At 37.4% G+C, this 12,430-nt stretch overlaps 1 protein-coding gene across 1 annotated transcript in view; it reads right to left on the bottom strand.

Moving 5' to 3' along the window:
• Positions 1-8,988: 8,988 nt before the first annotated feature.
• Positions 8,989-12,430, bottom strand: part of LOC138707277 (dentin sialophosphoprotein-like) — a 20,169-nt gene continuing 16,727 nt past the window's right edge. Inside the window, exon 4 of the mRNA XM_069836597.1 lies at positions 8,989-10,555. Coding sequence (XP_069692698.1) covers positions 9,132-10,553 — 1,422 coding nt within the window. The 5' untranslated portion in view covers positions 10,554-10,555 and the 3' untranslated portion in view covers positions 8,989-9,131. The remainder of the gene's footprint in view (positions 10,556-12,430) is intronic.

Below are 12,430 nucleotides of genomic sequence, written 5' to 3'. Positions count from 1 at the left end.
CCCATTTGGTGGCCTGGGCGCAAACTTTTGTGTTTATGTTACGGTTATGTTTAATTTTCATTGTGAATCCTAAGCCCGACTGTTTCTGATCATGAAATAAATAAAACTCATAACAAACTCGACTCATAATTTCAAAGCAAACAATTTAAGTGATTGCACTTGTCGTTGGCACTGAAGTGTAGGGTTTCAATAACAAACAGCTCAATGGGCAGAGAGACGACAGAAACTGATGCACTGCCTTAATTATAACATTCTTTTTATTAGATTGAACCAAAGAGGTCCTTAATAGAGACCTAATCTTTAAAATGTAATTATGGTGTCATTATTACGCATTATTTTAAACAAACTACTACTACTTCGTGATGAACAATACATACTAATTATTCATGTAATATTCATTTTCATATTTGGGTGGGAGAGTTTAAGGGTGGGCTCAAATTAATTTGGGGCGGGCTCCAGTCCACCAACCCCCCAATCCCACTGGCGCTGCCTCTGCTGTCTGCTGACAAGGATATTTTCCGTGTTTTATTCACACCTGTGGAGTAACGGTTAGTGCGTGTGACCGTGAAACCAGATAGGCCAGATTCGAATCTCGGTCGGGACAAGTTACCTGGTTGAGGTTTTTTCCGAGGTTTCCTCAACCTAATACTAGCAAATGCTGAGTAACTATCATGGACTCATTTCACCGACATTATCACCTTAATTTGATTCAGACGCTAAGTAACCTGAGCTTTGAATAATTTCGAGGGAAAAATTGTTCCGGGGCCGGGCATCGAACCCGGGACCTTTGGTTAAACATACCAACGCTCTCCCAACTGAGCTATCCGGGACCTCTACCCGACACCGATCCAATTTTTCCATCTGTATCCACAGACCTCAAAGTGGGCTGACAACTGTCAAGCAACCAACATTGAGTGCACACTAACTGTGTGACTTAAATTGTGGTTTTCTGTTACGTACAGTGACGTGTATTATGCAAATTAAGCTTCCAGGTATAACTCCCTGTAAAGTTAATTTGAATAATTTCGAGGGAAAAATTGATGGGAAAAATTGTATCAATATGTTATATGTAAAGTGTGGGGAAAAGAGGATGTGTTGCAAAGTTACCTTCATAGATGGTGCTGTGATGCAAATAGCAGCATTCATCAACTTCAACTGGAATCAGTTGTGGAGTGGGGATGCGTTGTGTTGGAATTGAGAGTAGGATGCTGCGTTCTTCGGCGTTTGAATCGGAAAATTAGGTCCCTAAATCATACCATCTCGATAATATTGTCTTATTTCGTAGGCGATTGCACAGTAGTCGCTTCCGAATATTAGTAATGCCTATTAATTTAGTGTTGCATATGCTGTACATAATTGAGTTGTTTGAAATTTACACCTTTAATTTACATTTTGCAAAAATAAATGTTGAAAGTAATAACAATTAATCATTATCCAATACACCCACTCCCGACGTGTCTTTACCTTCGACACTTCTACAGTTCTACTATTTTTTTTATTCTTATACCTTAGAAGACACATCAGCTAAATCTCTCGCTGAAGCCGTGTGTTACGATGTTCAACACGGTCTCCCCTATTAGATTTGGTTTGCAGTAAGTTAAATTAAATTCAAGACTTTGTGGAAACTTCCTGGAGCTGAAGAACGACCTTGACATGTTTTTTATTTCATTTTATAAGCTGTTGATATTGCCTCTGATGTTCTGACTGATATGCAGGTCTACATCTATTATCAGGCAGTATATCTCGCTTGACTACAGTAGCGTGCAAATTAATCCGAACACGACATATATTTACATTTTCTGTCATTGTTGGCCTCACAACTGCTCATACCGCTTTAATTGACATCTGTAGTACGTGTAATTCCATTGTTGAAGGTCTGTCATTATTTTTTTATAATATGTGACATTTTGCCTGTCGTTTTGTACTTATAAGCATTGCAGTTGTGATGAAGACTTAATACTGCAATCCTGTGTACATTCTGTCGTCTTCACAAATGGATACAACTCCACGAAAACGGTCTAAAATTATAACATTAGCAGAGCATTCTTCTATGACACAGAGGCAAATTGCTGCAGAATGTCACATCGGTTTGGCTACTGTTAATTCGATCATAAAACGATACAGGGAGACTGGATCCATCACATCCCAGAAAAAAGGAAACTGTTGCCGGAAAAGGAAGACTTCACCTGCAGGTGATCGTTTAATTGTCAGGAAAAGTAAATTAAATTCTAGACTAACTGCTGTCGACTTAACCCGCGAGTTAATGGCTACCACTGGGGCGAATATTCACGTCACAACAGTGCGGCGTAGGCTTTTGGAAGCTGGACGAAGGGCTTGTAAGCGTATTAAGAAGCAACTGCTAACCCCTGTTATGTGCAAAAAACGCTAAATGTGGGCAAAATTACATCAACACTGGACAGTGAATGACTGGAAGAATGTAGTTTTTTCCGATGAGTCTCATTTCGAGGTTCACGGCCACCGTGTTTCTTACGTACGGAAAGGATCCGAAAAAGTAACAGCAGCTCATTTCCAACAAGCACCCAAATACCCCCCTAAAGTAATGTTTTGGGGTTGTTTTACACATGAAGGGCCTGGAGCATTAATACCTATCAAGGGAATGATGAATTCTGACAAATATATTCACTTATTGGAAACCAGAATCGTACCCCAGCTGCAAAAATCATTTCCGGATGGCAGAGGTGTGTTCCAACAAGACCTGGCACCATGCCATACGTCTCGAAAAACTACAGAATTCTTCAACAAGAAGAATATTCAGGTACTCCCCTGGCCAGGCAACTCACCCGACATCAACCCCATTGAGAACTTGTGGTAAATTTGCAAAAGAAGAATGCAAAAAATGGATTGTTCTACAAAGGATAAGATGATTTCTGCCCCCATTGGTGTATGGTTTCGCAATGAAAAAATCAATATTTGTGGGAAATTTGTGGAATGCATGCCAAATCGTCTCAGAGCTGTTATTAGGAACAAGGGAGGCCACATAGATTACTGAGGTATGTCTTAGATCCTTTTTTTTTTATCCCGTTTGAGTGTTTTTGCATAAGTAATTACGTTGTTCGGATTAATTTGCACGCTATTGTATGTGCCTAGATCATACATACCCAGATTGCTCGGTCTTATAGGCTTTCACAGCAACAACAGCGAATAGGAATTATAAAGAATGGACACTTCGCGTCGGTACCTTTGATGTAGCCGGGCTGATTTCAATGACCTTCAAGCCAGCTAAAGCGTGAGATTCTGCTTTCTCCCTAGAGATGGCGCTGACATCACACCAGCTAGCAGTCGACACAGCGGAAATATAACACATATAATTAATACATCTAGGTACATTATGTACTCAAATAAAATAAATTGGATTCATAAAATAATAAATCCGTAATTAACTGTAATGTCTAGACTGTAGAAGTTCCTTTATAATGAGAGTTGAGACGTTGACCCCAACAACAATTAAAATATGTAATGATGTGATAGCGCTGAAAATGGAAAAACAAAACTCTTACGAGAAGTAAAACCATATACCTATATTATATTATATACAAATATTAAACGAATTCGATACTTAATTTTATAATATATTATAGGCCTATTATTTTATAATATAATTTATTATATCTGAAATATAAAATATTATTATTAGAACTAGTTTGTCACTGAGAAATAAGGAAAAGCCGTTAACTTGAATTTATTTGAAGCAAAGCGTTACTGGGTTATGCAATAAGGTAGGCGATGTTTCGATCCTGTGTCTTAACTCTATTCTCATTTGTTATCTTAGCGTATGCTCGATTACACAACCTCTAGCGCTTGAAAGTGGAACTATACGCTGGCGCACAGAGAAACAAAACAGGAAATTTCGCTCAATGTCCATTCTTTATAATCCCTATTCGCTGGTAACAACTTTCGTCTGGTTTACTATACTGCCATCTAGTTGTTACATAAGGAGTCACGTCATAACTCTTATTTGAATTGCATTAGCTACTGTACTGCCATGTCGTGTTCGTTTACGGCAGACGGGTGGCGATCCTGGCGGTTGTTCTATTCAAAGTGCTACCGATTTTAACATAAGATTGATCAATCTGTTATATATATGATCTAGGCTATGTGTCAGAGGAAAGAGCAATTGTTTGTATGCATATGAAGTCTGATTAGTGTAATATGTAGCTAATCGGGGATGTATGCAGTGAAGGGGGAAAGGAACTGGTCACCTCCCTATTATCTCCTGGCAAAGGAAGCTTTTAATAGACGTTGAGGAAGTCATACTTATCATCAGGCAGCGCATTTTCGTTCGTCGGTTAGTAGGCCTATATCCTGGAGTTTTAGTGTTCAAACTCTGACCCTAAATGCTTACGTCAGGACACTACGAAAGCTATAACCTAGTTCGGTACATAATAATAATAATAATAATAATAATAATAATAACAATAACAATAATAATAGTCGACCTGGTTGGCAAGTTGGTATAGCGCTGGCCTTCTATGCCCAAGGTTGCGGGTTCGATCCCGGGCCAGGTCGATGGCATTTAAGTGTGCTTAAATGCGACAGGCTCATGTCAGTAGATTTACTGGCATGTAAAAGAACTCCTGCGGGACAAAATTCCGGCACATCCGGCGACGCTGATGTAACCTCTGCAGTTGCGAGCGTCGTTAAATAAAATATAACATTTTTAATAATAATAATAATAATAATAATAATAATAATAATAGAGAATGACAACTGTAAGTGGGATTGCTACTAAATTGAAATGGTCTGTCCAGCTACTTTTGAGCCATATAAACACACTAACACTGCGAAACTAGCTCTGTACAAAATATTAGTGCTACATGGCAGAAAATATAATTAGATCGATAATAATACTGAACTATTATATACAGTACATATTATAGAACATAATAGTAAACATGATACATATTAACTGTAAATACTATATATGTAATGTATATAATATACAATTAATTCGTCCACACCTGTGGAGTAACGGTCAGCGCGTCTGGCTGTGAAACCAGGTGGCCTGAGTTCGAATCCCGGTCGGGGCAAGTTACCTGGTTGAGGTTTTTTCCGGGGTTTTCCCTCAACCCAATACGAGCAAATGCTGGGTAACTTTCGGTGCCGGACCCCGGACTCATTTCACCGGCATTATCACCTTCATATCATTCAGACGCTAAATAACCTAGATGTTGATACAGCGTCGTAAAATAACCCAATAAAAAATAAATAAAACAATTCATTTAACGAAATCAACTCCGTTAAGGGGAATAAAAACATTTATTCTGAGAATATGAAATTCATATGTTTTACTATAACTGCCATTAAAAATTTAAGCTAAGAAAATGTTCTTGCTACGTCACATAACGTTACAGGGACAAAATAATAACAGAAATCAATATACAGATTAGCAATGTTTACATTTTACACAATATATACAACTAATTCATTTGTCAAGACCTATTCCGTTGCAGTGAACGAAACATATATTCTGAGGTTATGAAATGCAAATCTTTCACGAACATCAGATACAATTTGTTTGAACTAGAGAATTCTTTCTACGTCATATGACGTTACAAGAGCATATTTATAATACATTACATCATTATTATGTAATGACCACATGAGTACCTACTAGCAACCTGGTTGGAGAGTTGGTATAGCGCTGGCCTTCTATTCCCAAGGTTGCGGGTTTGATCCCGGGCCAGGTTGATGGCATTTAAGTGTGCTTAAATGCGACAGTCTCATGTCAGTAGATTTACTGGCATGTAAAAGAACTCCTGCGGGACAAAATTCCGGCACATCCGGCGACGCTGATATAACCTCTGCAGTTGCGAGCGTCGTTAAATAAAACATAACATTTTAACCTACTAGCAATTCTACCCTGCTTATGCATCACGTGACGTAATAGATGTAGGCCTACCAGAAGAATCTGCTATATCCGCTGTACGTTTGGGAACAGAAATGCGCTGCTTACTTATCATTTAATAAAGACTTCGTTTAGCTTTGTATGAAAAATTACAAAAATGGAATTTTAGGGCCGAATTCATAGTCAACACTTATCGTAAGGAAACACTTAAGCAGTTACTTATAATAATTTCCTATTCATAAATCCCACTGAAGTGAACACTTATTCAAATGAGGTAGCTTATCAGTTTACTCAAGTGTTTCCTCATATGCATTGTAATCAGCTGATTCGGTATACAATAGATGATGATTAAGATTTAATTTAATTTATTGAGTTCTGTAATTAAAATGAAAATGAGTTTCGGCAAGCAAAAGATATATCAGAGATATGGAAAACCTTTTAGAGATGTATAATGATCAACAATTTAAGAGGAGATACCGTTTCGACAAGAACACTGTTGTGAATATTCTGGTGTCTCTCATTTCAATTCACAATACAACCATGAGGCTTACCGATTTCGCCACTGCTGAAAGTACTGGTTGCTTTGAGATTTTAGGATACAGCAGCATTTCAGGTAGATTTAAGTGGCATTTTTTTTTTCGAAAAGTATTCACGTCCCAACAAAGAGTTATTTGCATTTTTGTTTGTATTCTACCCAAGGAATAAGCTGTTAAAATTTGCGTAATTATATCACTTCCACTTTGTTTAGCATAAAAATAACTGAAAAATAAATTAAAATGATTTACTTACAGGAATATTTCCGGAGTTTGCATTAAACTCAACTGCAATTTTGTTCCATGTCAATTTCTTCTTTTGGAGAGAACAATTATCTTTTTTTTTTATTTTTTTTTCGACGATATCTCCATATTTCATAACTAGTTATCTTAACTCACTTCTTTCTTTTCTGTAAAATGCTGTCTGGACATCTTTTATAATTTTTAGCTCTGTAATATTTACTTCTGTATTTGTGTATGACAATAATGCCGATTTAACAATTTGAAGGCGCTGGAAAACAATTGAATGTAGGAAAGTGCTCACGTCTAGCCATGTTGCCATATTTCTTTCGATGTCAAGGGAATGCTCAGGGCATATGAATGAGTAGCGTCTCTGCAATACGATCTGAAATAAGTGCTAAGGAAATGCTCATTACTAAAGTGTTTCCTCATTTTATAAGTGACGACTATGAATTCGACCCTTAATTACTTGAAATGAAAACTAGGAACGCCGTGCAAATCCAATTGCTGAAAAGTCTACTGAAACTGTTGAAAGAAATTAAAAATTTTGTGGACATCCTTTGCTTAGAGTACATGGATACTGTCTTCAATCTTATGGCCATACTATTTAAAATAAGAGATAGAGTAAAATCAAATACTCCAAGAGAAAATCATACAATAATTGAATTGTGGTGTTGTACAGACTCAGAAACAAAATTTGGGCCACCAAATTTTACTGAATTCCAGATACAACGTATGACGTATGTAAAGTAACAAGAGCGTCTAAATGTATGATACTTGTGGACAGTCTTGCGAAGTTTGTTGCCTGTACAGTGGAAGACTTTCGATCATCTTTGGGCTAACATGATATTAGTACTTATTCCGAGCATTCTAAAATTCCTACCCTACTCTTAAGCTGCTCCACTGACAAATTGGCAAATATAAAATTTATTCCTGACATGAATCTTGAGACGAAAGATCGCAGTACTTTAATGCTTTGTTTTTAATTATACAGGACAAATATGCAGTCATGAAATTGTAGTTTCCTATCTTATATTTATACCAAAATGTAAAAAAGAATAGAGTTTTGTTCAATTACATTGCAAAACATAGACATGGTAGATTAATACTGATCATCATATTGTTCAGAACAACTCTTATATCGTAAAGGTTATGTAGTCCACTTCAAGTCTGCAGGATTTCTAAAATACTAATCATCATATTGTATTTGTGGACCTAGAAAAGGCATTTGACAGAGTGGATTGGAATAAACTGATGGGCATCCTAAAGAAAATTGGCGAGGATTGGAAACAGAGGAGGCTGTTCAGTAACCTTTATATGAAACGAGTGAAAGGCAGGATAGGAAAAGAAATGTCAGAAGGAAGTGAAATAGGGAGAGGAGTACTTCAAGGATACCATTTATCACCTACACTGTTCAACATCTACTTGGAGCAGTTAGTGAAGAACTGCTTTCAGAACATGGGAGGAGTGATAGTAGGAGGAAGAAGAATAAAATTTATAAGATTTTCTGATGATATGGCGTTGTTAGCACAAGAGGAGATATTAAGAGATATGCTACTGGAGCTAAATGACAGTTCTGAGTAGTATGAAATGAAGATAAATGCCAACAAGAAGAAAAGACCATGCTCATAGGAAGAAAAATAAAGAAGGTAAACTTGCGAATTCTAAAAGAGGCAGTAGAGCAAGTGGACAGCTTCAGATACTTGAGGTGTAGGCTACTATGAGCAGTAACATGAGCTGCTGCCAAGAAGTCAAAAGAAGAATAGTAATGGCAAAGAAGCTTTTAATAGAAAAAGAAGCATCTTCTGCGGACCTATGGAGAAAGAACTAAGGAAGAGACTAGTGTAGTGCTTTGTGTGGAGTGAAGCATTGGATGGGGCAGAAACATGGACATTAACATTACGACGAAGTGAAGAGAAACGACTAGAAGTATTTGAAATGTGGACATGGAGAAGGATGGAGCGTGTGAAGCGGACAGACAGAATAAGAAACGAAGCTATGTTGGAAAGAGTGGATGAAGAAAGAATGATGCTGAAACTGATCGGGAAGAGGAAAATGAATTGGCTGGGACACTGGTTGAGAAGAAATTGACTTCTGAAGGATGCACTGGAAGGAATGGTGAATGGGAAAAGATTTCGGGGCAGAAGAAGATATCAGATGATAAACGACATTAAGATATATGGATCATATGAGGAGACAAAGAGGAAGGCAGAAAATAGGTGAATGCTTGGTTCGCAGTGAAAGACCTGTCTTTGGACAGAACACTACAAATGAATGAATATCTTTCAGAACAACTCTTATATCGTGAAGGTTATGTAGGTAACTAAAGACACTATAAAAACTTCCACATTATTTGAAATGTTATTTTTTTTTATTTATACACCTGTCACAACTTTTACAAAAGCCCTCTCAATGGCTCCGTCCTGTTGAGATGCAAGTAGCCCCATAAATTTCTTCTTCGGTTGAGTTTGGGTGTCCACCTACTTTTTAATTTATACATCAGACTCAGGCTTTCCGAATGCCCTCTCAATGAATTGAGTCATTTGAGGCGTAAATAACCCTGGATGTCTCCTTTCAACAATAATTACACCATCATTTCGTCTCTCTTCAACAAAAATTACATCATCATCAATTCGTCTCTCTTCAAGATAAACTACACCATAATTTGGTCTCTGTTCAACAACCATTACATAACCTTTTCGTGTCTCTTCAACAATACTTGCATCATCATTTCGTCTCTCTTCAACAATAGTTACTTCTTCCTCCCCATGATTTTGCCTCTCTTCAAGAAAGATTACATCTTCACAATTTCGCCTCTCTTCAACAATGGTTACATCTTCCTCTGCAATTTCCATTCCTTCCACCACAGTATCTTCGCGGTTATCGGGATTTGCTTCATGATTATTTCCCACAAGATTACTTGTTATTCTATTAAATGCATTCGCTCCGTCTTCAACATTCATTGAATGCGCGTCATCTTCAACATTTGAAATTGTCTCATCTTCATCTTCAACACTTGACATTGTCTCATCTTCATCTTCATCTTCATCTTCATCTTCATCTTCATCTTCATCTTCAACACTTGAAATTGTCTCATCTTCATCTTCACTATTTTCCATTCGTTCTGTGGTAGAGGAATTTGCTGCATTATCATCATTTCCTATAGAGGAATTTGCTCCGTCATCACTTCCCATAGAGGAATTTGCTGCGTCATCATTTCCTGTAGAGGAATTTGCTGCATTATCATCATTTCCTATAGAGGAATTTGCTCCGTCATCACTTCCCATAGAGGAATTTGCTGCGTCATCATTTCCTGTAGAGGAATTTGCTGCATTATCATCATTTCCTATAGAGGAATTTGCTCCATCACTTCCCATAGAGGAATTTGCTGCGTCATCATTTCCTGTAGAGGAATTTGCTGCATTATCATTTCCTATAGAGGAATTTGCTCCGTCATCACTTCCCATAGAGGAATTTGCTGCGTCATCATTTCCTGTAGAGGAATTTGCTGCATTATCATCATTTCCTATAGAGGAATTTGCTCCATCACTTCCCATAGAGGAATTTGCTGCGTCATCATTTCCTGTAGAGGAATTTGCTGCATTATCATCATTTCCTACAGAGGAATTTGCTCCGTCATCACTTCCCATAGAGGAATTTGCTGCGTCATCATTTCCTGTAGGCCTAGAGTTATCCATTACTTCATTTAAATGATTCAATGCATTCATCCATTCTTCAAGAAGCATTGAATTCGATTCATCTTCAACAAATGCATTTGCCTCTTCAACAATTACACCCTCCCCATATTCATCATCATTAATAACCTCAATCTCCCATTCTTCAATATTGGCATCTAATCCGATTGCGTTTCGAACCACGTCTTCTTCCTCGGTCGAAGGCACGTTCACTTTCATATCTGAAATTGTAAAATTTCCTATTAACTTACAGCTAAACAAAACGTTCCACCATACACCCTATACAGAGCAACCCAAACTGGACAGTCTTTTCTGTGCATGTTTAAGCCTATACAGGGACATCATTTTATTTTTACTTCAATTTTTTTTGTACCTGACTTTTTAATGTACTTCACTTCCACCCCCTCTACTAGTAACCTTCCAATCATTCTCCACACAGAACCAAGGCCGCGTATGCAGTCAAAGTCGCCTTACGGTCCTAGTAAACAGTACTGAGTATAGTACGTTCCAGAAAAATGTTCGCGTATTCCAGTGACGAAAGAGCTTTCAATATTGAATCATATTTTCGCACAGGTACTGTCGTCCGTTTGCCTGTGTCGCATCCCGGTTTCCCTCACCCGCTTCTTCTTGCCCCTCTGTAAAGGCTAGTGGCTGGGCTGTCTTAGCTCTTTTCTGAAAACATTAATTTCTGTTAGAAATTGGACTTCTACTTAATATTATACAACTGTTTAAAATAACTTAAATAAGAGGATATCGTTAATTAATTGTCACGTGATTTCCCTCCTCTTTACGACCCTGTGACAGAACTACTTCGACGGACAGTAGCTAGCATGTCTGAGTAATTTGATCTTTTTGGATCGGGCAGAAGTGAAGATTGAATTTACAGTTCGTAAGGTACTCTTTTATAGAGTAGGTACAGAATTATTTCATTATTTCAATTATTCAACGAAGGACGAAGCCGGTAATTGGATTTAGGTACAATAGTCTATAGTGCGATAATATGCAAACAAGAACTGAAGCCTGTATCGAAATGAACGGCCACCATTTTCAAAATTGTGTTTAAATATCCATATTATGATTATTTTTAAATTTAACTTCATTTTCTATATTGTACGTTGATGTGCTGTAGACAGTATGAATACGTCCGAATGGACAGCTCAGTTCGTGAGTAAAAACACTTATTGTTAATACAGTACTGTATTTTGATTAAAGGAAAACCCAATGAAAATTATCAAACTCAAAATCGCGATATTTCCTACTTTACGTAAATGGATGAACTACTTTTCTTCCCTCCTATACCTAGTAAAGTGATTTGTTTGTATTTTACGCCGTTATCATTGAACTCTATTCGTGGAGAGCGGTAGCAAAATTTATTTCCGGTTCTCAACTGTTAATCCAAAGGTATAGCCAGATTAATATTAGAAATGTTACTAAAAATAAAATGATGTGCCTGTACAATTTATTTTTGTGCTGTCTTCCGTAATTGGTTTGAAGTCAATTGGGGTCCCTTTCAGCTGAAAATTAGTTTACTTGATATCAATTTAACTTCCAGGGTTTTCTGTAATAACCACAGTGATAGGCCTATCACCTGCAGCAGATTTATCCTTACATCCTTGGGTAGTATTATCTACATTGAATAGAATGTTATTTGTCTGTAACTGAGAACTTGGTACTAAGAGCATTATGAGTATAATCGTAGTCGGAAATGAAAAAGTTAATGAAGTTCCGTTCAGTACTGTGTATATGAATATGTGAATATTAAGTATGCTACTGATGCAGGGTGATTGAGGAGGAAAGGGTCGTACATTGAGGGATGATAGTATGGGCGATTCTAGAGGAAAAACATTATACAAACAAATCTTATTTTAAACGTTTCCGAGAAATTGCACTACTGCATTTGTCATATTCATTTGCACTTATACATGGAGTAGTGGAGGGATGAGTCTTGCCATTCTGGCTCGTCGACTTCGAGACTTGTGTCAGAAAAGTGACAGCCAGTCAGTTATTCAGTACCACAATGAAATCTTTCCTGGGCGTTGGATCGGTCGCGGTGCTACCATTTCCTGACCACCGAGGTCACCCGACCTTACACCAAT

The sequence above is a fragment of the Periplaneta americana genome, chromosome 10 (assembly GCF_040183065.1).
Source record: "Periplaneta americana isolate PAMFEO1 chromosome 10, P.americana_PAMFEO1_priV1, whole genome shotgun sequence".
Lineage (NCBI taxonomy): Eukaryota > Metazoa > Arthropoda > Insecta > Blattodea > Blattidae > Periplaneta > Periplaneta americana.
The sequence above is the reverse complement of the archived record's forward strand: the minus strand, read 5'-3'. Positions and strand labels throughout refer to the sequence as shown.